At 39.7% G+C, this 24,206-nt stretch overlaps 1 protein-coding gene across 6 annotated transcripts in view; it reads left to right on the forward strand.

Moving 5' to 3' along the window:
* Nucleotides 1–24,206, forward strand: part of MAPKAP1 (MAPK associated protein 1) — a 243,818-nt gene that overhangs the window by 104,473 nt on the left and 115,139 nt on the right. For all 6 annotated transcript variants that reach the window (XM_035015808.1, XM_035015810.1, XM_035015806.1 and 3 more), the window contains one exon: nucleotides 11,754–11,926. In XM_035015808.1, coding sequence (XP_034871699.1) covers nucleotides 11,754–11,926 — 173 coding nt within the window. The remainder of the gene's footprint in view (nucleotides 1–11,753; nucleotides 11,927–24,206) is intronic.

Here is a 24,206-nt window from a genome sequence, read left to right on the forward strand (position 1 = left end):
TTGGTAGAATATAGCATCCTTTGATCCTTGCTGAGGGAGTTAGGGAGGAAGATACTGGTGAAATGGGACTTCAGCCATTCCTTTAAGAGAGTTTTAACTTTTGAAGGCTACAAATAACCCTTTTATCAATTTGCATCATTACGTTGTCTGCATACACTGATATATTTATTTCTGCATTAAAATTGCATATAATGATCTGCTTGTGCAGTTGTGACTAATGGAATAATGTTGCCTGCTTTTTGTCTCTTTAATTGCAGAAGCCAAGCTGTCTATCCTTTCTGTTTCTTTCCCTTGATAGAGAAATTGAACACTTAGCAACAGTTTTGAGATCTGATACTCAATTTATTATTGACAAGCCTTGATGTTAAGTAGTGCTGCTGACTGAACCTTCTGTTCTTGAGACTTAATTCAGCTAACTCACTTTTTTTTTAAGATTTTAATTATTTATTTATATATTTATTTATTGAGAGAGAGCAGGAGCAGCAGGGAGGGGCAGAGGGAGAGGAAGAATCTCAAGCAGACTCCACACTGAGCACAGAGCCCGACACTGGGGCTTGATCTCACGACCCTGAGATCATGACCTGAGTCAAAATCTAGAGTCAGACGCTCGACTGACTGAGCCACCCAGGTGCCCCCAGCTAATTCACTTTATATGGATGTTTCTTAATTCAAGATTATTTTGAACTGGATACTGTCTGTTGTTCTTGCTTTCCCTATTTTGGAAACTATCAGGTGCATAATTTTTAAAAAATTTTTTATTGTTAAGTTAATCACCATACATTACATCATTAGTTTTAGATGTAGTGTTCCATGATTCATTGTGCATAACACCCAGTGCTCCATGCAGAACGTGCCCTCTTTAATACCCATCACCAGGCTAACCCATCCTCCCACCCCCCTCCCCTCTAGAACCCTCAGTTTGTTTTTCAGAGTCCATTGTCTCTCATGGTTCGTCTCCCCCTCCAATTTCCCCCCCTTCATTCTTCCCTTCCTGCTATCTTCTTCTTTTTTTTTCTTAACGTATATTGCATTATTTGTTTCAGAGGTAGAGATCTGTGATTCAACAGTCTTGCACAATTCACAGCGCTTACCAGAGCACATACCCTCCCCAGTGTCTATCACCCAGTCACCCCATCCCTCCCACCCCACCCCCCACTCTAGCAACCCTCAGTTGGTTTCCTGAGATTAAGAATTCCTCATATCAGTGAGGTCATATGATACATGTCTTTCTCTGTTTGACTTACTTCGCTCAGTATAATACCCTCCAGTTCCATCCACGTCGTTGCAAATGGCAAGATCTCATTCCTTTTGATGGCTGCATAATATTCCATTGTATATATATACCACATCTTCTTTATCCATTCATCTGCCGATGGACATCTTGGCTCTTTCCACAGTTTGGCTCTTGTGGACATTGCTGCTATAAACATCGGGGTGCATGTACCCCTTCAGATCCCTACTTTTGTATCTTTGGGGTAAATACCCAGTAGTGCAACTGCTGGATTGTATGGTAGCTCTACTTTCAACTTTTTGAGGAACCTCCATACTGTGTTCCAGAGTGGCTGCACCAGCTTGCATTCCCACCAACAGTGTAGGAGGGTTCCCCTTTCTTCGCATCCCCGCCAACATCTGTTGTTTCCTGACTTGTAAATTTTAGCCATTCTGACTGGCGTGAGGTGGTATCTCATTGAGGTTTTGATTTGGATTTCCCTGATGCCAAGTGATGTTGAGCACTTTTTCATGTATCTGTTGGCCATTTGGATGTCTTCTTTGGAAAAATGTCTGTTCATCTGCCCATTTCTTGATTGGATCCTTTGTTCTTTGGGTGTTGAGTTTGATAAGTTCTTTATTGATTTTGGATACTAGCCCTTTATCTGATATGTCATTTGCAAATATCTTCTCCCATTCTGTCGGTTGTCTTTTGGTTTTGTTGACTGTTTGCTTTGCAAAAGCTTTTTGTCTTGATGAAGTCCCAATAGTTCATTTTTGCCCTTGCTTCCCTTGCCTTTGGCGATGTTTCTAGGAAGAAGTTGCTGCGGCTGAGGTTGAAGAGGTTGCTGCCTGTGTTCTCCTTTAGGATTTTGATGGACTTCTGTCTCACATTTAGGTCTTTCAACCATTTTGAGTCTATTTTTGTGTGTGGTGTAAGGAAATGGTCCAGTTTCATTCTTCTGCATGTGGCTGTCCAATTTTCCCAACACCATTTGTTGAAGAGACTGTCTTTTTTTCATTAGACATTCTTTATCAGGTGCATAATTTTGAAATTAATTTTATGATAGGCAGCAAATTGTATGCTATTTCAATTAATGAGATCAGATGGGAAAAACCTGGTTATAGATATAATGTTTTAATTCATCATCATGTTCAAATTCTATATATTTCAATTCTGTATCAATTCACATTCTATATACTGAAGTAATTTAAATTTTTAAGCTTTTACATTTTATGAACTACTTATTAATTGGATGATCTGTGGTTCATAATATTGCTGTTTCATGATTGCCATAAAGATGGTTTTCAAACACTGATCAGTGTGTATCACAAGCCCCAAAACATTCATACTCTTTGACCCAGTGATCTACTCGAGGAATATGTGCACAAACATTTATATAAGAGAATGTTTATGGGAATGTTATTTATAGTAGTGAAATATTAGAAGCAATGTCCATATTTAACAGTGGGGGAATGGGTTGATAGTACCTCTGTATGCTATAATGTGCAGGTATTTAAACTCATGTGTTGAAAGAATACTAATCATTTATTCCATCAGTATGTATGAGTAACTACTATATGTCAGGCTTGTTACTAGGTGCTGAGTATGTTTTAGAGAAGAAAGGGGACTCCTAAAGAACAGGATCTGGGAAGTAGAAGAGGTATAGCCAGTTTACCTGGGGCAGGAGAGAAGTGGTAGGTCTTTAGGTCTGGTGGGTCCATTATGAAAGATACTCTGAGGAGTCCTTCGATAAGCTAATTAAGCTAATGCCATACCCCTACTACATTCTACACCCTAGGAGAATGTAAAATGAGTGAGGCACAGTTTTTCCCTTTGCATAACTCACACTTGCATGAGAAGGTGGGAAGGAGGTGGTGAGGGTAGGTAGAGAAAAACTAAAACCATAAGGCTGTGCAAGTTAAACTTCTAGGGAGCAAAGCAGAGGGAATTTGGACTTCTACCTTCTTGGAAGAGAGACATTTGAAATTGACAGAAGAAGGGGTACATTTCTTGCTCAGTGACTATGTGCCAGGCATTTTATATACATCTTATTTGCTTTTCCAAGTAAGGAATTAGAGGTTCTGAGAGGTGTAGTTACTTGCCTGATATCTAAAGTTTAGAGGCTAAGGAAGTGGCAGAGGTAGGATTCAAACCTGGATCTGGCTGACCCCAAGTCTTGTGCTCTTAACTACTATTCAGTCTGCTCTAGCAATGATACACTGGGACCAGAATGGGATGGGTGCTAAATGCCCTGCTAAGAAACAGGCACGCTGACACTGGGGAGAGATATTATATACTTCTTTCTGAGTTGGTGACTGGCCTGGGCCAGTGATTTGAGTCAAACCACATTGATCGATGGAGGGAGATAACAGTTTGGAGGAGAGATTTGAGAGACCTGGAGATAGTTGGGAGACTGCTGCATGCAGTGGTCTCATTGAGGCCTGATGAAGCTTGAACTAGGGCCGTGCTGCTGAGGATGGGAGGGAGAAGGATTTGAGAGACATTTCAGAGGCAGTTGGAGGCTGATGAGACAGAGGAGTTAAGTAAGGTCCCTGGCCTGAGTGACAGGGTGGGTGAGGAAAGCCCTAACTGAGATGGAACATGGAATAAGAGACAAGCTGATGAAGAAAATCGACCTTGGACATGTTGAGCTTGAGACTCTGGCCCGCATTTGCAGAGCCATCAAGTCATGCAGAGGCCATGGGACGTGAACTCTGGAGTCTGGTTGGTCTTCTTGAATTGCATTCGTGTCGAGGAATCGTTTTGCTACAGGGAGTACTTTTCTTTTTGTTCTGAAACCTGAATTGGGGACATTCCTTGATTTAGAGGCTGCTCTGGAGAGTGTTCAGCTCCAAATCTGTCAGCTCATTGTAGGTTTCTTACTTTTTATTATTATTATTTTTTAAAGATTTTATTTATTTATTTGACAGAGAGAGACACAGTGAGAGAGGGAACACAAACAGGGGGAGTGGGAGAGGGAGAAGCAGGCTTCCCGCAGAGCAGGGAGCCCGATACGGGGCTCGATCCCAGGATCCTGGGATCACGACCTGAGCTGAAGGCAGGCACTTAACAACTGAGCCATCCAGGTGCCCCTTATTATTTTTTTTAAATAAAAATTATTTAGCCTGCCATAGGAAGGTGTCTGAGTTACATTTTCAACTTATTTTTTCCAACATCCTGCCACAGCACCTGGCACATAGTGTGTTCTTAATAAATTTTGCCAGATGACTTAACATAGGCTACATTTTCAAAACTGATCCTCTCTTTCTCTTACCTAAAACTCTTAAGCCCTGTGTGGTGGTTCTTTCTATATCCTTTTTTGTTTATAATTGTAACACTTACTATTTTGTTTCTGATTGTAAAAGTAATATATGCTCATCATAGAAAATGCAAAAAAATATAAAGTAGAAAATTAAAATCACTCAATCCCATGTCTCAGAGACAACTCCTGTTCATTTTTTGTGTATTGGTATGGTATCTTTTCCTTAGGTTAATGATTCTGTTGAATGGAAGCGTATTTTTTTTTTTAATCTAGGCCTTTGCCAACCCCTTTTAGTCTGAGTTGCTTCTGAGCTCTCATGACAGCCTATACTTTCCCCCTCTTAAAGCTTTTATCACATAGTACAATGTAGACCCTTCAGCAGACTGTGAGTTTGATGAGGGTCTATCTGTATTGAATCTCACTTGATTTTGTCTTCACAGTCCAGCATGGTGTTTCAGTGGGTGTTCATTGCATGCATGAGTGGCTGAGAAAGATGGTGCTAACCCATTTTTCCCTATTTCTGTGTTGACCACTTTTTTGTGCTCTAATTATGCCTCTGTTTCTCCAATTCCATATTGTGGAACACATAAATTGCCATGCAGTAAAACTGTATGATACGATCTTTGTTTATTGCTAGTTGCTTTTTAATAGATGTTAGGTCTTTGGAATATTGCTCGCCTTGATGTGTGTTGAATACTTTTAATCCTTTGGTCACCTTTTTTTTCTATAAGTTAATTACTTTCTATTATGTTGATGGATTGTTTTATGTTTTAGATGGTTCCCTCTAAATATTGCAGCACAGGGACTATTAGGTAGAGCTAACTGCCTTGAGTTTTTTCAGAAGAGGTTCCTTATTAAAAAATACATGATTTCAGGGTTTGTCCAAGGCACTTTTTCCCATCATCAGTGCCTCAAGATGGAATTAGAAGATAAAAAAGATAAAGTGCTTCATTCATTTAATAAGTATCTGCCATATTTATTCTCATAGTTTTCCCCACGCTTGCTATTTCCCCACACTTGCTATTCCAATAAAGAGGATAAAGGAATTCATAGGAGCACCATGTAACTATCTGCCCTGTAGTCAGCTGACAATGGCAAAGTTCTCTAGAGTCTTGGTCCCCTAATACTTCTCCTTGGTCAACTCTTCAGAATTCACTCCTTTTGTAGGAGACTGCTTTAAGCAGTGCTTTTGATGTGTTTAACAAGGTCAGGGTGGAAGGGAGGGATTCAGGTCTTGGAGAGTAGAGATTGATTACATTTAAAAGAACTTTAGAGAAAGAAGTCATTAGTGTTTAAAGTAGGGGCTTTGGAGTCAGACATGAGTTTGAGCTCTGCTCTTCCACTTTGGTTGTGGGAGCTTGAGCAGATGACTATAGCCTTATAAGCCTTAGTTTTCTAATCTATAATATTAGGGTAATGATAGAATTCTGCCTCATCTAGTGATTGTGAGAATTAAATGAGGTAATTTACACAAACATTTACCAGAGCTTATTATTAAATGCTGGCTCTTGTTATAATAAATATTATTATTAGGGTTCCTTACAGCATCCATCTTTGTCCTCATGTGACTGTGTAATTGGCCTGAGAAATGAGTCTGATTTGAAAACTTAGGCTCTTTCTGGCACATTGCTCTGCATTTCTAAGGCACTTTACAGTTTGTGAAACACATTAACATTTCTCATTGTGATTCCTATAGCCCCTCAGCTCCAGTTCTTCAGAAGGAAAGGGAAGAATAAACCAGATTGGGCTGGGTCTGAAAAGGAGGTTGAGAAGAGAGTGGTAAGAGGGCAATAAACCCATTTCAGAAAGCTTGTTTTAATTTTAACCCTTTGACTGCCTGACAAGGTCAAAACACTTGCTATTTAGAGACAGCTAGCTATTGGAATTACTATTTCCCAGCTGAAAAACATGCATGGGTGTGTATGCGTGTATCTGTGTGCATGCATGAGTGAGTGAGAGAGAGAGAGCATTATTATAAGAGAATTCTTTTTAATTATTTGTTTTATGGCAGGCAAGACTAAAAAAAAAGTCAGTGAATCTAATACTAGATTCTGGGTCATATGAGAAGTGAAATTTCTCTAAAGTTTAAAAAACTGATTCTATGTATTTCCTTACCCTAGTTCTGATCTTTTTTCTTTTTTCTTTTTTCTTTTTTTAATCCTAGAGTTAGAGTGTTAAAGATGGAACCACTTTGCTTAAGTACCTCCATCTCCATCCACTACCAGGAAACAGACCCATAGAGGAAGATGGATGGGTGGGGGAAACTAACATTTATTGAGTTATTGCCATGTTGTCCTGGTAGGCATTTTGAGTCATCCATGCATTCATTCTGTAGTTCAACAGATTTTTTTGGAGAGTTGTCTGTGCACCAGGCACAGTGTTAGCCATTGTGTATAGAGAAGTAAACAAAGCAGGCAGTATTATGGCTGCTCTCTTGGAAGGTCAGAGGCCGGTGAGGAAGGTATTCGCTGAAGGTGTACATAAGTAAATACATAATATCAAACTGTTAAGTGCTATGAAGGAAATGAACAGGCTATGTGTAAGAGAGTACGGAAGGGGCTTCTTTCTACAGGATTATCAGTGAAGGCTTCTCTGAGGAGGTGTCATATAGAGCTGAGCCTTCAATAATAACAACAATATTAATAATTAATAATAATCCTCACAAGAGTTCTCTGATAGGTAGGTCCTATTATTATCATTTTACATATGAGGCAATGGAAGAACAGAGAGATTAAGTAACCTGCCCAGAGCCATACTTTAGAGGATGCAAAGATCATAAGAAAGAGCCTTCTAGATGTAGTGAATAGCACTTGCTCTGTTCTTGAAAGTGGGAAAAACAGGTACACACACACACACATTCAGGGCACTTCTAGAAGGCCAGCATAGCTGAGCTATGATAAGCAGGCCGGGGAGCAGCAGTAAATGATGTTGGAGAGTTAGGCAGGGGTCAGATCATGCAGTGCTTTGTTGGACACTGCAGGAAATTTGGATTTTATTCAAAGTATCATGGGAACCACTCATTGAAGGAATTTAAGCAGAGGTGTAATATCAAATTTGAGTTAAAAAAATCTAGCTTGTGTTTCAAGAACAAATTGAAGTAGGCAAGAGTATATAGGAGGTCAGGAATCTATTAGAACAGTCCAGGTGAAACTTCATGGTATTTTGGTGGCAGTGGAGATGCAGAGAAGTGGGATGGTTTTGAAATACATATTTTTCAATTTTTAAAATTGAGTTAAAACTCATATTACATAGAATTTACTGTTTTAATGATCTTAAAGTGTATAATTTTGTGGTTTTCAGTATATTCAAAATGTTATACAGCTATCACCACTATCTAACTCCAGAACAATTCCATCAGCCCAAAAAGAAACTTCATACTTCTCAATTCCCTGTACTCCCTCCCCATATCCTGGCAACCAGTAGTCTTTTTATTTCTATAGATTTGCCTATTCTGGACATTTCATATAACTGGGTTCACATTTATGAAATGGCTTCCTTCTTTTATGCCTGGCTTCCTTCTCTTAGCATAATGTTTTCAAGCTTCATCCATGTTGTAACATGTCAGTAGTTCATTCCTTTTTATGGCTGAGTAATACTCCATTGTATGCATTTTGCCTATCAGTTGATGGACATCTGGATTGTTTCCATTCTTTGGTCATTATGAATAATGCTGCTGTGCACACTTATGTACACATTTTCAGTTCCCTTTGAGTACACCTAGGAATGGAATTGCTGAGTCATATGGTAACTATATGTTTAAGTTTTGAGAAACTGACAAACTATTTTTCCATAATGGTTGCATCATTTTACATCTTCACCAACAATGTATGAGGGTTCTAACATCTCCATATCCTTGCTAATCTCTCTTATTTCTTCTATTAAAAAAAATCATTACCATCCTAGTGAGTGTGAAGTGGTATCTCATTATGATTTGGATTTGCATTTCCTTAATGAATAATGATGTTGAACATTTTTTCATGTGTTTATTGGCCATTTGTGTATTTTCTTTGGAGAAATACCTATTCAAGTTCTTTGCCCTTTTAAAGATTGGAGGGGTTGCCTGGGTGCTTAGTGGGTTAAGTGCCTGACTCTTCATTTTGGCTCAGGTCATGATCTCAGGGTCATGAGACTGAGCCCCTCATCAGTCTCCACACTCTGCAGGGTGTCTGTTTGGGATTCTCTCTCTCCCTCTCCCTTTGCCCCTCCCCCTGCTGTCTCTCTCTCTCTCTCTCAAATAAATAAATCTTTAAAGATTGGATTGTTTGTCTTTTTGTTGAGTCATAAGAATTACTCTGGGTACTAAATTTTTGTCAGATATATGATTGGCAAATATTTTCTCCCATTCTTTGGATTGTCTTTTCTCTTTCTTGATAGTGTTCTTTGAGGCACAAAAGTTTTCAATTTTTATAAAGTCCAGTTTATTTCATTTGTTGCTTCTTTTAGTGTCATGTTAAAGAAATCATTGCCTAATCAAAGGTCATGAAGAAGTTACACCTATATTTCCTTCTAAAAGTTTTAGCCTTAAACTTAGGTCTTTGATCCATTTTTTTAAAAGATTTTATTTATTTATTTGTCAGAGAAGAGAGAGAGAGAGAGCACAAGCAGGGGGAGTAGCAGGCGGAGGGAGAAGTAGGCTCCCTGCCGAGCAAGGAGCCCCATGTGGGAATTGATCCCCGAACCCTGGGATCATGACCCAAGCCAAAGGCAGGAGCTTAACTGACTGAGCCACCCAGGCATCCCAGTGTATTTTGAGTTAATATTTGTATATGATTTGAGGTAAGGGTCTAAATTCATTCTTTTGTGTGTGGCTATCCAGTTGTCCCATTTGCTGAAAAGACTATTTTTTCTCTGTTGAAATATATTTTTGCAGTAGACACTAGAACTTACTAAGGGAGTAGGTAGAAGGCAGGAGGAAGAAAGAAGAATCAAGATTACTGATTTAAGCAGCTGGGTTTGTGGTGGTAGCATTTACTGAAATGAGGGAGAGTGTTATTTGGGGTGGGATGGAGTGAGGAATAGTGAAAAGTTCAGATTTGAACTTGAGTTTAACTTGTCTGTGACACCTTTCTGCCTATTGTATAGACAGTTTGATGTATGAATTTGGAATTCCAGGGAGAAGTTTGAGATGGAGATAAGATTTGGGTGTCAACAGGATGTAGATTATACTATAGCTTTGGGGCTGTGAGATCACCTAGGGCGAAATATATAGAATGACAAAAGAGAGCCCGATCTAGAGGCCAAGGAATGCTAACAAACAGAGACTGTAGAGGTGAAGAAATCTGCAAAGGAGACTGAGAATGAGAGACCAGAGAGGATTGAAAAAAACCAAGAGTGTGTATCATGGAAGCCAAGAGAGGAAGAGGTTGATAATGTAGGAGAAGGGTAAAGTAAGTGAAGGACTAAAGTCCTTGTGAAAGTAAGAGCCAAAGGGACACAGAACATAAGTAGAGAGATTAACCTTTAATGAGATGAGTGACACTCCAGTGTAGGGGGTGTATGTGGTTAAATCCAGGTAAGTTTGTGAATTTAATTATGGGAGGATAAGAGAATTGCTGTCTGAAAGGTCTTCTTAATGAAGGATAAGAATATCTCTCATCTTTTGGCAGTATATGAGCAAAGGATAGGAGCTGAGGTCAAGGCGGGCTCATGAGGAGTTTGAGGAGAGAAGCAAAAGTATGCAGTGGTGGTCTTGCATAAGGTGCGGATTAGGTTAGGAGATGTAATAGGCATGCTATACAGTGTTGAGTGTTTGAGGTTTATCATCATGAGTTTAAAGTCAAAACAATCTGCAGTTACGTGATTTTTCTCCAGCAGTGTTTAGTTGGGGAGTACAGAGGGTTGGGTTCATCCAATATTGACATTCTGCCAGTTGAGTCCCATGGAGGAAGAGAGACTTAAAACTGTATTTACAAAGGAATGGTTACAATGGTTGATCATGTAATCTGGAGGGTGGTGTTGGGAAATAAGGGTGACATCATTTGTAGTGGTGGGTCAGTAAGTTGTGGGTTCAAGAATTTGGGGGACTACTTGAACAAATGAGATGAAAGTATATAAAGTATAGTCAGTGAATAGATGTTCTAATTTGAGATTTCAGAGTTGGTACAGATCCCTGGTGTACCCACTGCAGTAAGTGATTGAAGGTGGAATGGATGAAAAGACATGGGATGACATGATCTAGGGATTGACACCCTTGGGTATTATATGGATTTTCCTTTAGATGGAATTGCCAAGAATAATGATAGGTGCTGGGGTGGAAAGAAGACTCCTCACTGAGGGAGAAGCATGACTGGAAGATTGGTGGATAACAGAAACAAAAAAGTAGGGGCAGAGGATAGTATAGTTGGAGGCTTGGGTCTCAAAGGAACAGGAATTTTTGCAAGAAAGGAGAAATAATGGTTCAGAAGTAGTGGGGACTTCCTGAATAACTATTCAGCCTCCTGGCCTTGAGGACTTGGGGTTTAAAAAAGAAAAATGCGGAACAGTCTTCTGGATAGCAGAGGAAGCAGTATCTTCAATGACCAGCATGTTTCAGTTAAGACAGAGAGGCAGAAGGAGTTTTGGTTTTTTTTTTTTTTTAAAAAAGAAGTGATTTATGGAAGTTGGCTGATTAGTGCAGGAATTTCAGAGGGGAGTGCAAGTTTCAGGAGGGAGAAGGGTTAAGTGTGTGGGAGGGATTGAGGATTTATAGAGCAGTGTGGGTATTGTAGTTAGTACAGTAATGGAAGACCAGGGACCCTTGAGCTTCAGTGTAGATGACTGAAATAAACAGGTGTACTGCATAAGGGAATTAGCCCCCTAGGCTCTGAGAAGGCAAGCCCTTGGTTCCAGTGCTGCGGGCCTGAATGCTTCCTCACGAGGTATGGCAGCTTCCCATGCAGCTTATCCCAAAGTCTCAAGGAGTGATGTGGCAATTTTTAGGGAGAGCAGCTGATGTCAGGGTCTAATGGTGACTTGTCCAAGGCCACACCGAATATGTAGCAAAGCACATCTCCTGACACCAAACATCAGGTGAGCAGTCACCACTCTTAATTTGTTTATCTTGGTTGTAGTGCTCATTTACTTTACTGCGGGCAGAGCTGGATCTATTAGACCATTAGAAAATGAAAATTAAAGGGAAAAAAACCCTTAAAACTAGACAGTTTGGGGGCCATTTCAGGCATTTAAGGAGGTCTGTGCCAAAAGGATGAGAAATAGCTGGTGAGCAGTCATTGTGGCCCAAGTGGGGTCTGCATGACCATGACTGTATGCTTTACTCTCATGCATGTGTTCTGTCCACAGGGTCATGTAGGCACAACAGCAACCAAGAAGATCGACGTCTACCTCCCCCTGCATTCGAGCCAGGACAGACTGCTGCCAATGACCGTGGTGACAATGGCCAGCGCCAGGGTGCAGGACCTGATCGGACTCATCTGCTGGCAATACACAAGTGAAGGACGGGAGCCGAAGCTCAAGTAATCCTTCCTCTTTTTGGCTGCTCTAGTTTCTGGCTGTCTTCTGGCCACCCCGGCTGTCGGTCTTTCTGGGCATTAGTCTGGGAACCAGACGTCCACGTGGATCCGGGTCAGGTTGCTCACCAGATCTTGGGCCCGTGTGTCTCAGGCTTGTCTCAGAGTATCTGCTTACAGAGTAGACTGATAAGTTTGTGAATCCAGACATGAGGAAATATATTTTAGCAGTTTTCAAATCCTTTTATGAAAAAAATGCTTGCTGGTAAGAGTGGCATGGGAGGCCATAGGAGGGAACTAATATTTGTTGAACACCTACCATGAGTTGGGCACTAATGCTGACCTCTATGTACCAAATTTCTCGTTTAATTCTCCTGGCTCTCTGTGAGGTAATAAGCATCATGATCCTTATTCTGCAGAGGAGGAAATTCAGAATCAGAGAATTGATATTTGCTAAAGGTCACACCAATGGGAGATGGCAGAATCAAGATTTGACTCCTGGTCTGTTTGGTGCTAAGGTTTTTGCATTATTTCCTTTTGGTCTGAATTACAGTTTTCTTTATTATTAGTCAGTGGCACAGCTTTTTTTCTCATTCTCTAAGCTCTGTTCATGATTAAATAATTATATTAAAAATGTAGCACTTGAAAGTAGACTCTCTGCCTGTATATCATAACCCGAACATTAAAGTGCTTTGCCACGTTGGTTCTCTCATACTTAAATGTCTTATCTGATAGCCATCCTCTTCTAGTTTTCTGTGCTCTCTTGAGCAATACGGTTTGAGATACAGCAAAATGTAGTGGATGCCTTCATTTTGGAATGGATTCTCATGGAGACTTTTCCTTCTCTTAGAATGGTCCAGTCTGTGGTCAGTTGTTTTGCTGTTTTTTCTTCTTGAGGTGTATTAAATTTGTACTTAAAATTATTCTTTGGGGGCACCTGGGTGGTTCAGTCAGTTAAGTGTCCAACTCTGGATTTTGGCTCAGGTCATGATCACAGGGTCGTGAGATTGAGCCCAACGTCAGGCTCTGGGCTCAGTGTGGAGTCTGCTTGAGATTCTGTCTCTCCCTCACCCTCCGCCCCTCCCCCTGCTCACCCATGCTCTCCTTCTCTATTTCTAAACTAAATAAAATCTTTTAAAAAATAAAGTTATTCTTTCAAGTTCTTATTGACATTGCCCTCCAGTTTGCCTGAATAAATTGTGAATATAAAGATAAAATTTACTGCTCCTGTGGCAGTAGAAACCTTTTCAGCCAAGCCTTTTCAACCACTTAGGCTCAGAGAAGGGTTGAGTCAGCAGCTCTGCCCAAGGCTGAGCTATAGTGTTATCCTTATCTTTCCAGCATGAAGTAGAAGCAAGAAAAAAGAAGCCAAAGTGCTAGGGAATTTATACATGTCTGAGTTAACTAAGATATTGCTTAGTGCAAGCACTGAGACCAAGAGACCTACAGGACTGCCCAAGGTTACGCAGCTAGTAATGAGCAGAGTCAGGAGTCGAATTGTGACATAATGTTACAGATGAGGAAACTAAAGCTTAGAGAGGCTAAGTAACCTTCCTAACTCACACAGTAAGTGGTAGAACTGGCATTAAAACCTGGGGATCTCTGGCTTCAGAGCCATAGCTCTTCTCTATTACATTATACTCCCTACTCTATTATTGTGGGTGATATTAAAATATTCACAGAATCCATACTTACTGGAGGCACAGTGCTACATCTTGTCATACAGAAATGAAAAAGGCAGTTCATGCCATCAGGGAGCTTACTGTTCAAGGTAAATAGGCAATAGTAGTACAATACAATAGCATGTAAAATCAGGTTCTGTGAGAACATCTGACCCCATAGTTGGGGGTGAGAGTGGAGTCATGAAGAGCGGCCTTGACTAAGTGACATCTAAACTGAAACTTGAAGGAGTAGGGAAGAGTGATGCAGAGAGGTTGAGAGGAGGGTGTTCTAAAACAGAGGGCACAGCATGGACTTGTGTTAGGATGGTCCTTCAAATTCAGGCTTTAAATTCCGCATTGTGTTCCAAATATATAGCAGTGATAAATGAAATATGTTATTGACATACTTGTACCTTAATAACAAGATAAACATCCTTGTAGACTAAAAACAGAATCAAGTATGGAAACAGGCAGCGTGTGCAGGGAGTCAACTCTTTTAGGGTGGTATTTCCCAGAGAACATGTTGTGAATAAGTTTATTGGGGTGTGGAAATATTGATTATTATCAGGCTTCAGGGTAGCTAGGCAGGGCCTGGGGTGGTCAGAACCCCCAGCTGTCGTTTCTGGGTGGGGAAGTGTACCCACATGTGGTACACATACTGTTCTTTTCTTTTTTTTAAGATTTTATTTATTTGTCAGAGAGAAAGAGGGAGAGCACAAGCAGGTGAAGCAGCAGGCAGAGAAGCAGGCTCCCCGCGGAGCAGGGAGCCCAATGTGGGACTTGATCCCAGGACCCTGGGATCATGACCTGAGCCGAAGGCAAACGCCTAACTGAATGAGCCACCCAGGCATCCCCACATACTGTTATTTTCAAAGTATGCCATGATGTCAAAAAAGAATGGGCAACACGCTTGAGGGTATGGAGACCAAAGGAAGCAGAAGTCTCACTACTGGAACCTACGAACTGGGGTGGGACTGTCCTCCTTATGAAAAGAAACTGAACTCGGTCTGTGGCTTGTTCAAAGTTGTGTTTCTGGGGAGGTGGGGGAATAGAGATAGGAGTGCAACTGGGACCTGGCCATGATATGACTGGCTTTATGATATCCCTAGTGTTTCCAAGGGATAGGAACCTTGAGCTGCCAGGATAAGACCTGGTTCTAGAGTGAAGGCCTCTGCTCAGACAGGGATGGAGGATGGTGCAATAACTGTAAGAACAGGGAGGGGTGGGAGAGGAAGGGAGGGAGGGAGAGAAAGAGAGAAACTGTTCCTATTCAAGAAGAGCTAGCAAATTAAAATTCCCAAACAAACAAGTATAATGAGTACTAAGAAAGACAATCAGGAGATGAATTCACTCCCAACAAAATACAGTAAAACAATCTGAAAATTAACTTCAAATAAATATGTTTAAAATCATCAAAGAGATGAAGGAATAACATCCATGGTAAATTTCTAAGAAATAGTGAAAGAGGGCGCCTGGGTGGCTCAGTTGGTTAAGCGACTGCGTTCGGCTCAGGTCATGATCCTGGAGTCGCAGGATCAAGTCCCACATCGGGCTCCCTGCTCAGTAGGGAGTCTGCTTCTCCCTCTGACCCTCCCCTGTCTCATGCTCTCTCTCTCTCTATCTCATTCTCTCTCTCAAATAAATAAATAAAATAAAATAAAATAAAAAAGAAATAGTGAAAGAAAACCAAGCAGATGAGAATTAAGGGGTAGATTTAGAAGAGAACCAATTAAAAGTACTGGAAGTATAAAATATATTTGTTAAAGTAACAAGAAAGCATATGGGATTGACTATAGACTGGGCACAGTTAAAGAGGGACTGAGTTGAACAATAGTACCAGTGATTTCAACCTGGGATGTAACACGGAGAGATAACAAGGTACAGAGAATGAAAGATGAGTGAGTTAAGAGACATGGAGGAAAGATGGAGAGCCTCTCACTAGTGAGGCAGAGAAGGGAGGGAATTGCGGAGAAGCAGGATTTGAAGATATAATGATGCCAGAGTATTTCCCAGATTGGAGGCAGATATGAACAAGTCTTCATATTAAAAGCACATACAAATGAAATGGAGGAAGGGATAGCCTTTTCAAAAAATGCTGCTGGAGCAACAGGACATGCTTAAACTAAAAAAATCAACCTAAACGTCATCTATCTTGTATAAAATTGATTCAAAAATGAATTGAGACTGAAATGTAAAACTTTAAATTTTTAGGAGAAAACCCGAGTGGAAAATCTTTGGAACCAAGAGCTAGATGAGGAGTTCTTATACATGACACTGAAAGCAGGATCCATAATAGAAAATAAAAGGATCAGTTGGACTTCATCAAAATTAAAAACTTTTCCTTTACAAAAGATCTTTATTTCCTTTCCATTCCAGAAGCTGTCAGGCAGCCATTCTACCTTCTCCTTTCCCATGGTCCATAGTCTTCAGCTTCACTTGGCCAAGGGAGATGGAGGGTGGGCGTGAGGTGGGGAGATGGGCCTGTTGCAAAGAGTCAAAACAGTAGAATTTAAGGCAAAAGCACATCAGTAGCATATTTTGGTATACTACATAATGAAAAAAGGGACAGCCCACCAAGATAATAATTATAGTCCCAAAATATTTTAAGGGAATTGAAAAGCAGCATTGACTGATCCATAGTCATAATGGGAAATTTTGATGCAATCCTATCAAAAACTGAAAGATAAAGCAGATGAAAAAGTAGTAAGGACAAGGAGGATTCAAATCACTTAATTAGCAATTCTGAACCCCCAAAACAGAGATTGTCTCTTGTAGTAGTTTGTAAGCTTCTGAAATTGAGTACATCTTATTAAGATTTATATTCCTGAGATATCTAGCACATTCACATTTTTTAGTAGTTGCTTTTAAGTGTATTTTGAATTACAAAATTACATTGAATCTGAATAAACCATTGGTCCTTTGAAATTTTTTATAATTCTTATGTGACAGTGATTTCTCAGTTTTGTTTGGTATGAGACAGTCTCTAAAATAAATACCTGGGATCTCTTCCTGTCAGGCAGTACAGTGCAAGGTATTTTCTTCCTAGCTTATTTGTACTTAAGTGTTGGAATAGATCCTTATTTGGTCTTTTCCAGTGGGTTAGCCCTGTGAAGAGCTCTTCATTCACAGGGGGCCAAATTGCTAGATGCATAGTTTCAGTATGGTTGTTAAGAAAACCATTTATTTAGGAATATTGTTCTCCTGTCTCTGCGCCTTGAAAACCGTCAGTGGTAGTAGGCTTTGGCCCAGAGAAGGAATGGAGAATTTGGCTAGAATTTTTGGCTTCCTTTGCTTTTATACCTGTTACTCTTGAGCAAGATGGAATGTGGTACTTAAGCTAATTACCTGCTTATTTTGATAAAGCGATTTTAGGAAAAACATTTGCAAGAAACAAACTGAAATCATTTCAATCTCTAGGTAGTTGAATTTTTTAATTTAGGTTTTGTTATGTAGATTCATGTTCATTGAATTTTCATCAGAAAATGTGGCCTATAAAATTTCTGCTTAGAGATTCACTTATATTTTGGGGGCTTACTACACAATGAATTTTTATAAATATTTTGTGGATTCTGGAAAAATATTTATAAGTTATAGAATTAAGTATATTCTTGTTAAAGCAATATCTTTAAGTACTATTCTTATATTTTTGACTATTTGGTCTATGGATGATTAAGAGAAATGGATTAATGTTTCCATTTTCTTGTTTGTTTCTGTCAGTTTCTCCTGAGATTTCAACAGTTTCCACTTTACATAAATCAGCACACAAAAATGTTCATGCATTTCATATCTTACTGTGAATTGTACTTTTTTCAATATAAAACAGTCCTGTTTTTTTTATGTAGTGTCCTGCCTTTTTCTTTGCTTTATTTCAGTAATATGAGCTTTTTTGCCCCCTGTTCTTTGCATTTGTCTGATCTGTCTTTGTGTTCAGCCTATTACCTTTGCCTTTTTGTTTTAAATATGTTTAACAGTTTTGTGAGGTTTTTTTTTTTTTTTTGGACCCTGTCTAAACCACTCTCTTTTTTTTTTTAAGATCTTATTTTTAAGTAATGTCTACGTCTACACCCAACGTGGGGCTTGAACTCACAACCCCAAGATCAAGAGTCTCATGCTTCACTGACTCAGCCAGCCAGGCACCTCTAAATCACTGTCTTTTTATAGGGAAGTTTATCTTACTAACATTTATCTTCACCATTGATGTGTTAGTTTCATGTTAGTCAGCCAACTTGTTTTAAGTTTTGTGTTTTATGGTTTTTTGTTGCCTTTTTCTGTTTTGATTTATTTAAAATTCTGAAGTCAGTTACCTATAAGATTTTTAAAACATTTTTTTAATAGGCTTTATTTTTAAGGTAGTTTTAGGTTTACAGAAAAACTGCACAGAAAGTTCAGAGTTGCCACACATCTCCTTCCTGACACTTGTTTTCCTCTATTATTAACACCTTGTGTTAGTGTGGTACATTTGTTACAATTGATGAACCAATACTGATACATTATTATTAACTAAAATCAATAGTTTACATTAGGGTACACTGTATTGTACAGTTCTTTTTTTCTTATGTTTATTTATTCTTTTAGTAATCCCCAGTGTGGAGCTCAAACTCACGACCCTGAGATCAAGAGTCACATGCTCTTCCGACTGAGCCAGCCAGGCGCCCCTGTATTGTACAGTTCTAGTGATTGCTTCATAGAGAATTGTTCCACCAGCCTAAAAATGCCCTGTGCCCCACTCTTTCATCCCTCCCGCCTCACCTTTAGCAACCACTTATCTTTTTACTGTCTCCATAGTTTTGCATTTTCTAGAATGTCAGCTAGTTGAATATATGTAGCCTTTTCAGACTGTCATCTTTCACTTAGCAACATATATTTAAGCTTCCTTCATGTCTTTTTGTGGCTTGATAGTTCATTTATGTAGCTGAATAATATTCCATGGCATGAATGTACCACAGTTATTTTTCCATTCACCTATTGAAGGACAGCTTGGTTGCTTCCAATTTTTGGCAATTATTAGTTATAAATTATTATTTATTAGGTATAAACATTTATGGCAGGTTTTCATGTAGACATAAGTTTTCAATTCATTTTGCAAGTAACTAGGAGTGCAGTTTGCTGGATTGTATGATAAGCCTTTGTTTAGCTTTCTAAGAAACTGCCAAAATGTCTTCCACGATAGTTATACCATTTGGCATTTCCATCATCAATGCATGAGAGTTCCTTTTGATGTAAATCCTTTCCAGCATTTGGTTTGTGTTTTGGATTTTAGCTATTTTTTTTTTTAAAGATTTTATTTATTTATTTGACAGAGAGAGACAGCAAGAGAGGGAACACAAGCAGGGGGAGTGGGAGAGGGAGAAGCAGGCTTCCCGCTGAGCAGGGAGCCCGATGCGGGGCTCGATCCCAGGACCCCGGGATCATGACCTGAGCCAAAGGCAGACGCTTAAGGACTGAGCCACCCAGGCGCCCTGGATTTTAGCTATTTTAATAGGTGTGCAGTGGTATCTCATTTTTTTTTTGAAGATTTTATTTATTTATTTGACAGGGAGAGAGAGAGCACAAGCAGGGGGAGCGGCAGGCAGAGGGAGAGGGAGAAGCAGGCTCCCTGAGGAGAAGGGAGCCTGATGCGGGGCTCAATCCCAGGACCCTGGGAACATGACCTGAGCCGAAGGCAGCCGCTTAACCAGTTGAGCCACCCAGGCGCCCCTCATTTTTGTTTTAATGAAGTGATACTGAGCATCTTTTTATATGCTTATTTGTCACCTATCTGTATTCTTTGGTGAGCTGTCTGTTCAGGTCTTTGGCCAATTTTTTAATCAGGTTTTTTCTTACTGATTTTTAAGAGTTCTTTGTATACCTACCAGATATGTTTTGTAAAGATTTTCTCCCCATCTATGGCTTATCTTTTCATTTTCTTAACAGCATCAACTCCAACTTACCAATTTTTTCTTTCATAGATTGTATTTTGGTGTTGTACTAAAAAATCATCACCAAACCCAAGGTTACCTAAATTTTATTGTATGTTATCTTCTAGAAGTTTTATATATTTTTTTATGCTTCACAGTTAGGTCTGTGATCCATTTTGAGTTAATTTTTGTTAAAGGTGTAAGGTCTATGTCTAGATTTAATTTTTTTTTTTAACATGTGAATACCCACTTGAAAAGATTATCCTTTCTCCATTCTTTTTGCTGCTTTGCTCCCGAAGCCTTTGCTCCTTTGTCAAATATCAGTTGACAATATTTGTGTGGATCTATTTTTGACATATAAAAAATTTTAAACATTCCTTTTTAATTTATATTTCATCATATTCAAGAGTGAAACAATATCTTTTGAGTAACACCCATTTGTGAAAGGAAGAAAAATAGAATTCAGTGAGGTTTTATCCTGTCAAGAACTTGAGGTGGGAGGTATACACTGCTCTTTACAGGCAATCACATTTACTCTACTGCATAGATAACTTAAGGGATTTTTCAAGGGTAATTTCGACTAGTCCAAGTTTTTGTGTAGACTTTAGTCATAATGTATGACTCTGTTGTACACTAAAATGGCTATTCTTTGCCTTCTTCTTTTCAGTTGTCCCTAAAACATTCAACGTATTTCACTGGCCTCTTACTATTGTTATTAGGCTACTGACGAGTGAGCTACTAAAAGCCTGAAGAGTTTTGCTGTAGTCTAGAAAGCTGTATGTCCCTGCTGAGCAGGGAACCTGACTTGGGGCTCGATCCCAGGACCCTGAGATCATGACCTCAGCTGAAGTCAGACACTTAACTGAGCCACCCAGTTGCCCCTACAATTTGAAATTTTCTGATAACAACATTTTTTTTTAATTTTTTAAATTTATTTATTTGACAGAGAGAGAGAGAGCGAGAGAGGGAACACAAGCCGGGGGAGTGGTAGAGGGAGAAGCAGGCTTCCCGTGGAGCAGGGAGCCCGATGCGGGCCTCGATCCCAGGACCCCGGGATCATGACCTGAGCCACAGGCAGACGCCCAACGACTGAGCCACCCAGGCGCCCTCTGATAACAACATTTTTAAGAGTTCCCAGAAGATGGGTGCCTGGGTGGCTCAGTTGGTTAAGCGACTGCCTTCGGCTCAGGTCATGATCCTGGAGTCCCGGGATTGAGTCCCGCGTCAGGCTCCCTGCTCAGCAGGGAGTCTGCTTCTCCCCCTCCCGCTCCCCCCTCTTGTGCTCTTTCTCTCTCTCACTCTCTCTCTCAAATAAATAAATAAAATCTTTAAAAGTTCCCAGAAGATGGGTGAAATTTATTTCCCTAATATTATAATTTAAATAATTTTTATAATTTTCATGGGTTATATTTGATTTAACCCATTGTGTCTAAAATAATACTATCTCAACATGTAATTGATAAAATTAGTGAAACTTTTAATGTTCTTTTTTTGTCATAAGTTTTAAAAATTCAGTGTTTATTTGCTATATATAGCACATACCAATTTAGACTAGCCACATTTCAGGTGCTTGATAGCTACATGTTGGAAAGTTCAGCCGTAGAGTATACCAAGACATGCTGTAGCTGTGCAGTGGAGTTCACTGTGGATTTGCTTCATTCTGACATAACCCACAGCTTCTTAGAGCCCTTGGGAAACTTGGTTTTTGGAGATCATTCAAGGTTCATCTCATTCATTGTTGCACTTTCTTTGTTCTAATAATTTTTCTCTTTTTTAAAAAAGATTTTATTTATTTGAGAGAAAGCACAATGGGGGGGTGGGGGGAGAGGGAGAGGGAGAAGCAGACTCCCTGCTGAGCTGGGAGCCCAACGTGGGGCTCGATCCGAGGACCCCGAGATCATGATCTGAGTCAAAGTCAGACGCTTAACTGACTGAGCCACCCAGGTGCCCCATATTTTAATAATTTTTCGTAGAAGCTTTCTAAAATGTGTTAATATTTTCCCCTGCCTTCTTAGAGTATAGCATAGTGGTTAAGAGTGTGGGGTCCAAAGCCATAGTCTGGGTTTGAATTCTGGTATTAACACTTACCATTGGTGTGATCTTGGATGAATTACTTCAATACCAAATACTCTAGTTATCTCCTGTGTAAAATGAGGGTAACAGGGTAGTTATGAAAATAAAATGAAAAAAATACATGACACCTGCTCAGTAAGTGTTTATTTCTGTTGCCATTAAATACCGTAACTACAGCCAGCTACCATTACAACCAGGACTGGTAGTAAGTAGTTCAGCAACAGAAGTATAATTTAGCCCTTTCTTAATGATTCAAAGAATGGTACTGTGCTTACGATACACTGGTCCACTTGTGGGCTTTTGTAAATATTTAAGAATATTTTACCTTATATTATGTTTTCTGACAACTTTGCAATCTGAATTCTTTATACTTCCCCATTCTCGCTGTCTACACGATCACCTCTGTCTGCTCTCCTCCCATTTCTAGGTGGCTGCTTCTAATTTATTTTCCTTAGGGTCATCATTAGGAACCACTTGCCTAGATAATACGGCCTGAGAGGCCCTTCCCACTCTGACCCGCAGCTGTGCTCCCATGCGTCCGCTCTTTAACACATCTCACTCTTTAACCGGCAGCTTCTTGACGCTGATACCATGTCTGCCTTTGCTGTTTCCTCAGTCGGAAATGCCCTTCACACTCTTCTCTTGATACCCAGCTTAATCGTGAAGGCTTCAGTTCTTTGTTATTCCTTCATTCAGCAAAAATTTATGGAGTTCCAGGCCTTAGGTATTGAGGATGAAACGGAGAACAAGAGAAATGTGATCACTGCACTCAAAAAATTTACAGTTTGCTGGGGAAGAAGAAATTATCAAGTGTAAGAGCACTTTGTAACTGGCTCATTTCACTTATCATTTGTATTCATTCGTGCATTCAATAAATATTTATTGAGTGTTTGTTATATACCACGCATTTTGCTGGGTATACAATGGTGAGTGGAGCCAAACATGGTCTTTCTTCCGTGAATTCCACAATCTCGTGAGAGAAATGGGCAAATAATTCAAATAATTAAACCAAATAATTAAGCCAAATAATGTTTGCATAAAAACGGAGCTAAGTAATGTAAAGGAAAGGAATGCCATTTATGAGAGCCTAGCCTTGCGAGTGAGGGAGAAATTCCCTGAGAAAATGATACCAGAGTATTTGGCAGGGGGAGATTCCTGGCAGATGGAACCGCACGACAGTGACGCTGTGGCAGGAGGAGGCATGTAGTGGTCAGGGAACTAATGAAGACCAGTATGGCTGGAACACAAAGTAGGGAAGAGAAGATAGAGTGGGATGAGATTAAGGTGGGCAGGGGCCACAGTGGAGATTAAGAGAAGAGGACAGATTCTGGAAGTATTTAAGGGGTAAAATTCATAGGACTTAGGGATCAATTAGATATGAGAAGTGTGGGAGAGGAGAGGTACCAAAGACTGCTTCTCCCTCTGCTCCCTTCTTGTGCTTGCTCTCTCTCTCTCTCTCTGACAAATAAATAAAATCTTAAAATAAAATAAAATAAAATCTCCAGAGTTGCTCTAATGAGTATGTTTAATGACAGAGTGACAGAGTGTGTATGTGTGTCATCTCCATCTCTCTGTCCTCCAGAAGGATCTCTTTTTGGCAACAGGTCCATTTTGCCCGCATTCATTGTTCTAACTTCCAATCTTCTCACAAACATAATTGTCCCTGGAAGGGACTTCTTTTTCCATGCCAACCCACTTCTAAAATTAAACCTCTTTCTTCTTCTTTTTTTTTTAAGGTTTTATTTATTTATTTGACAAAGAGAGAGACAGCGAGAGAGGGAACACAAGCAGGGGGAGTGGGAGAGGGAGAAGCAGGCTTCCCATGGAGCAGGGACCCCGATGCGGGGCTCAATCCCAGGACGCCGGGATCATGACCTGAGTTGAAGGGAGACGCTTAATGACTGAGCCACCCAGGCGCCCCTGAATTAAACCTCTTTCTGTGGATCCTATTATGCTGTACTTATTTCCATTAGTCTTCCCCCCCCCCCCCCCCCCCCCCCCCCCAGTTTTATTTTTTTTTTTTTTTTTTAATTTTTAATTCCAGCATAATTAATATACAATGTTATATTAACTCAAAGAAAATGAAAACACGAATTCAAAAAGATGTATGTACCCCTGTGTTTTTATTGCAACATTATTTACAATAACCAAGATACAGAAGCAACCCAAGTATCCTTCAATAGATAAATGGATAAAGAAGATGTGATGTGATGTGTGTGTGTGTGTGTTTACACTGTATATACAACTATATCTCTGTACACAAACAATGAAAAATTATTCAGCCATAAAAAGGAATGAAATCTCACCAGTTGCAACAACATGGATGGATCTAGAGGATATAACTAAGTGAAGTAAGTCAAAGAAAGACAAATACCTTAAGATCTCACTCATACATGGAATTTAAGAAACAAAACAAATGAACAAAGAATAAAAAAGACAAAAAAAACCAAACTCTTAAATATAGAGAATGAACTGGCAGTCATTTATTAGTCTTTTATCATTCCTCAGTCTCTCTGATAGTGACTCACAAACAGAACTTTTAGTGTTCTCTATTTCATGCTATCCACCATGCTTCTGTTAGTTAATTCTGCTTCTGTGTAATGAGAAGCATAGAAGTGGTAGAAGAAATTTTGACAAAATGAGAATCCTTTTTCA

The sequence above is a fragment of the Mirounga leonina genome, unplaced genomic scaffold, assembly GCF_011800145.1.
Source record: "Mirounga leonina isolate KUSES-001 unplaced genomic scaffold, KU_Mleo_1.0 Mir_170, whole genome shotgun sequence".
Classification (NCBI taxonomy): domain Eukaryota; kingdom Metazoa; phylum Chordata; class Mammalia; order Carnivora; family Phocidae; genus Mirounga; species Mirounga leonina.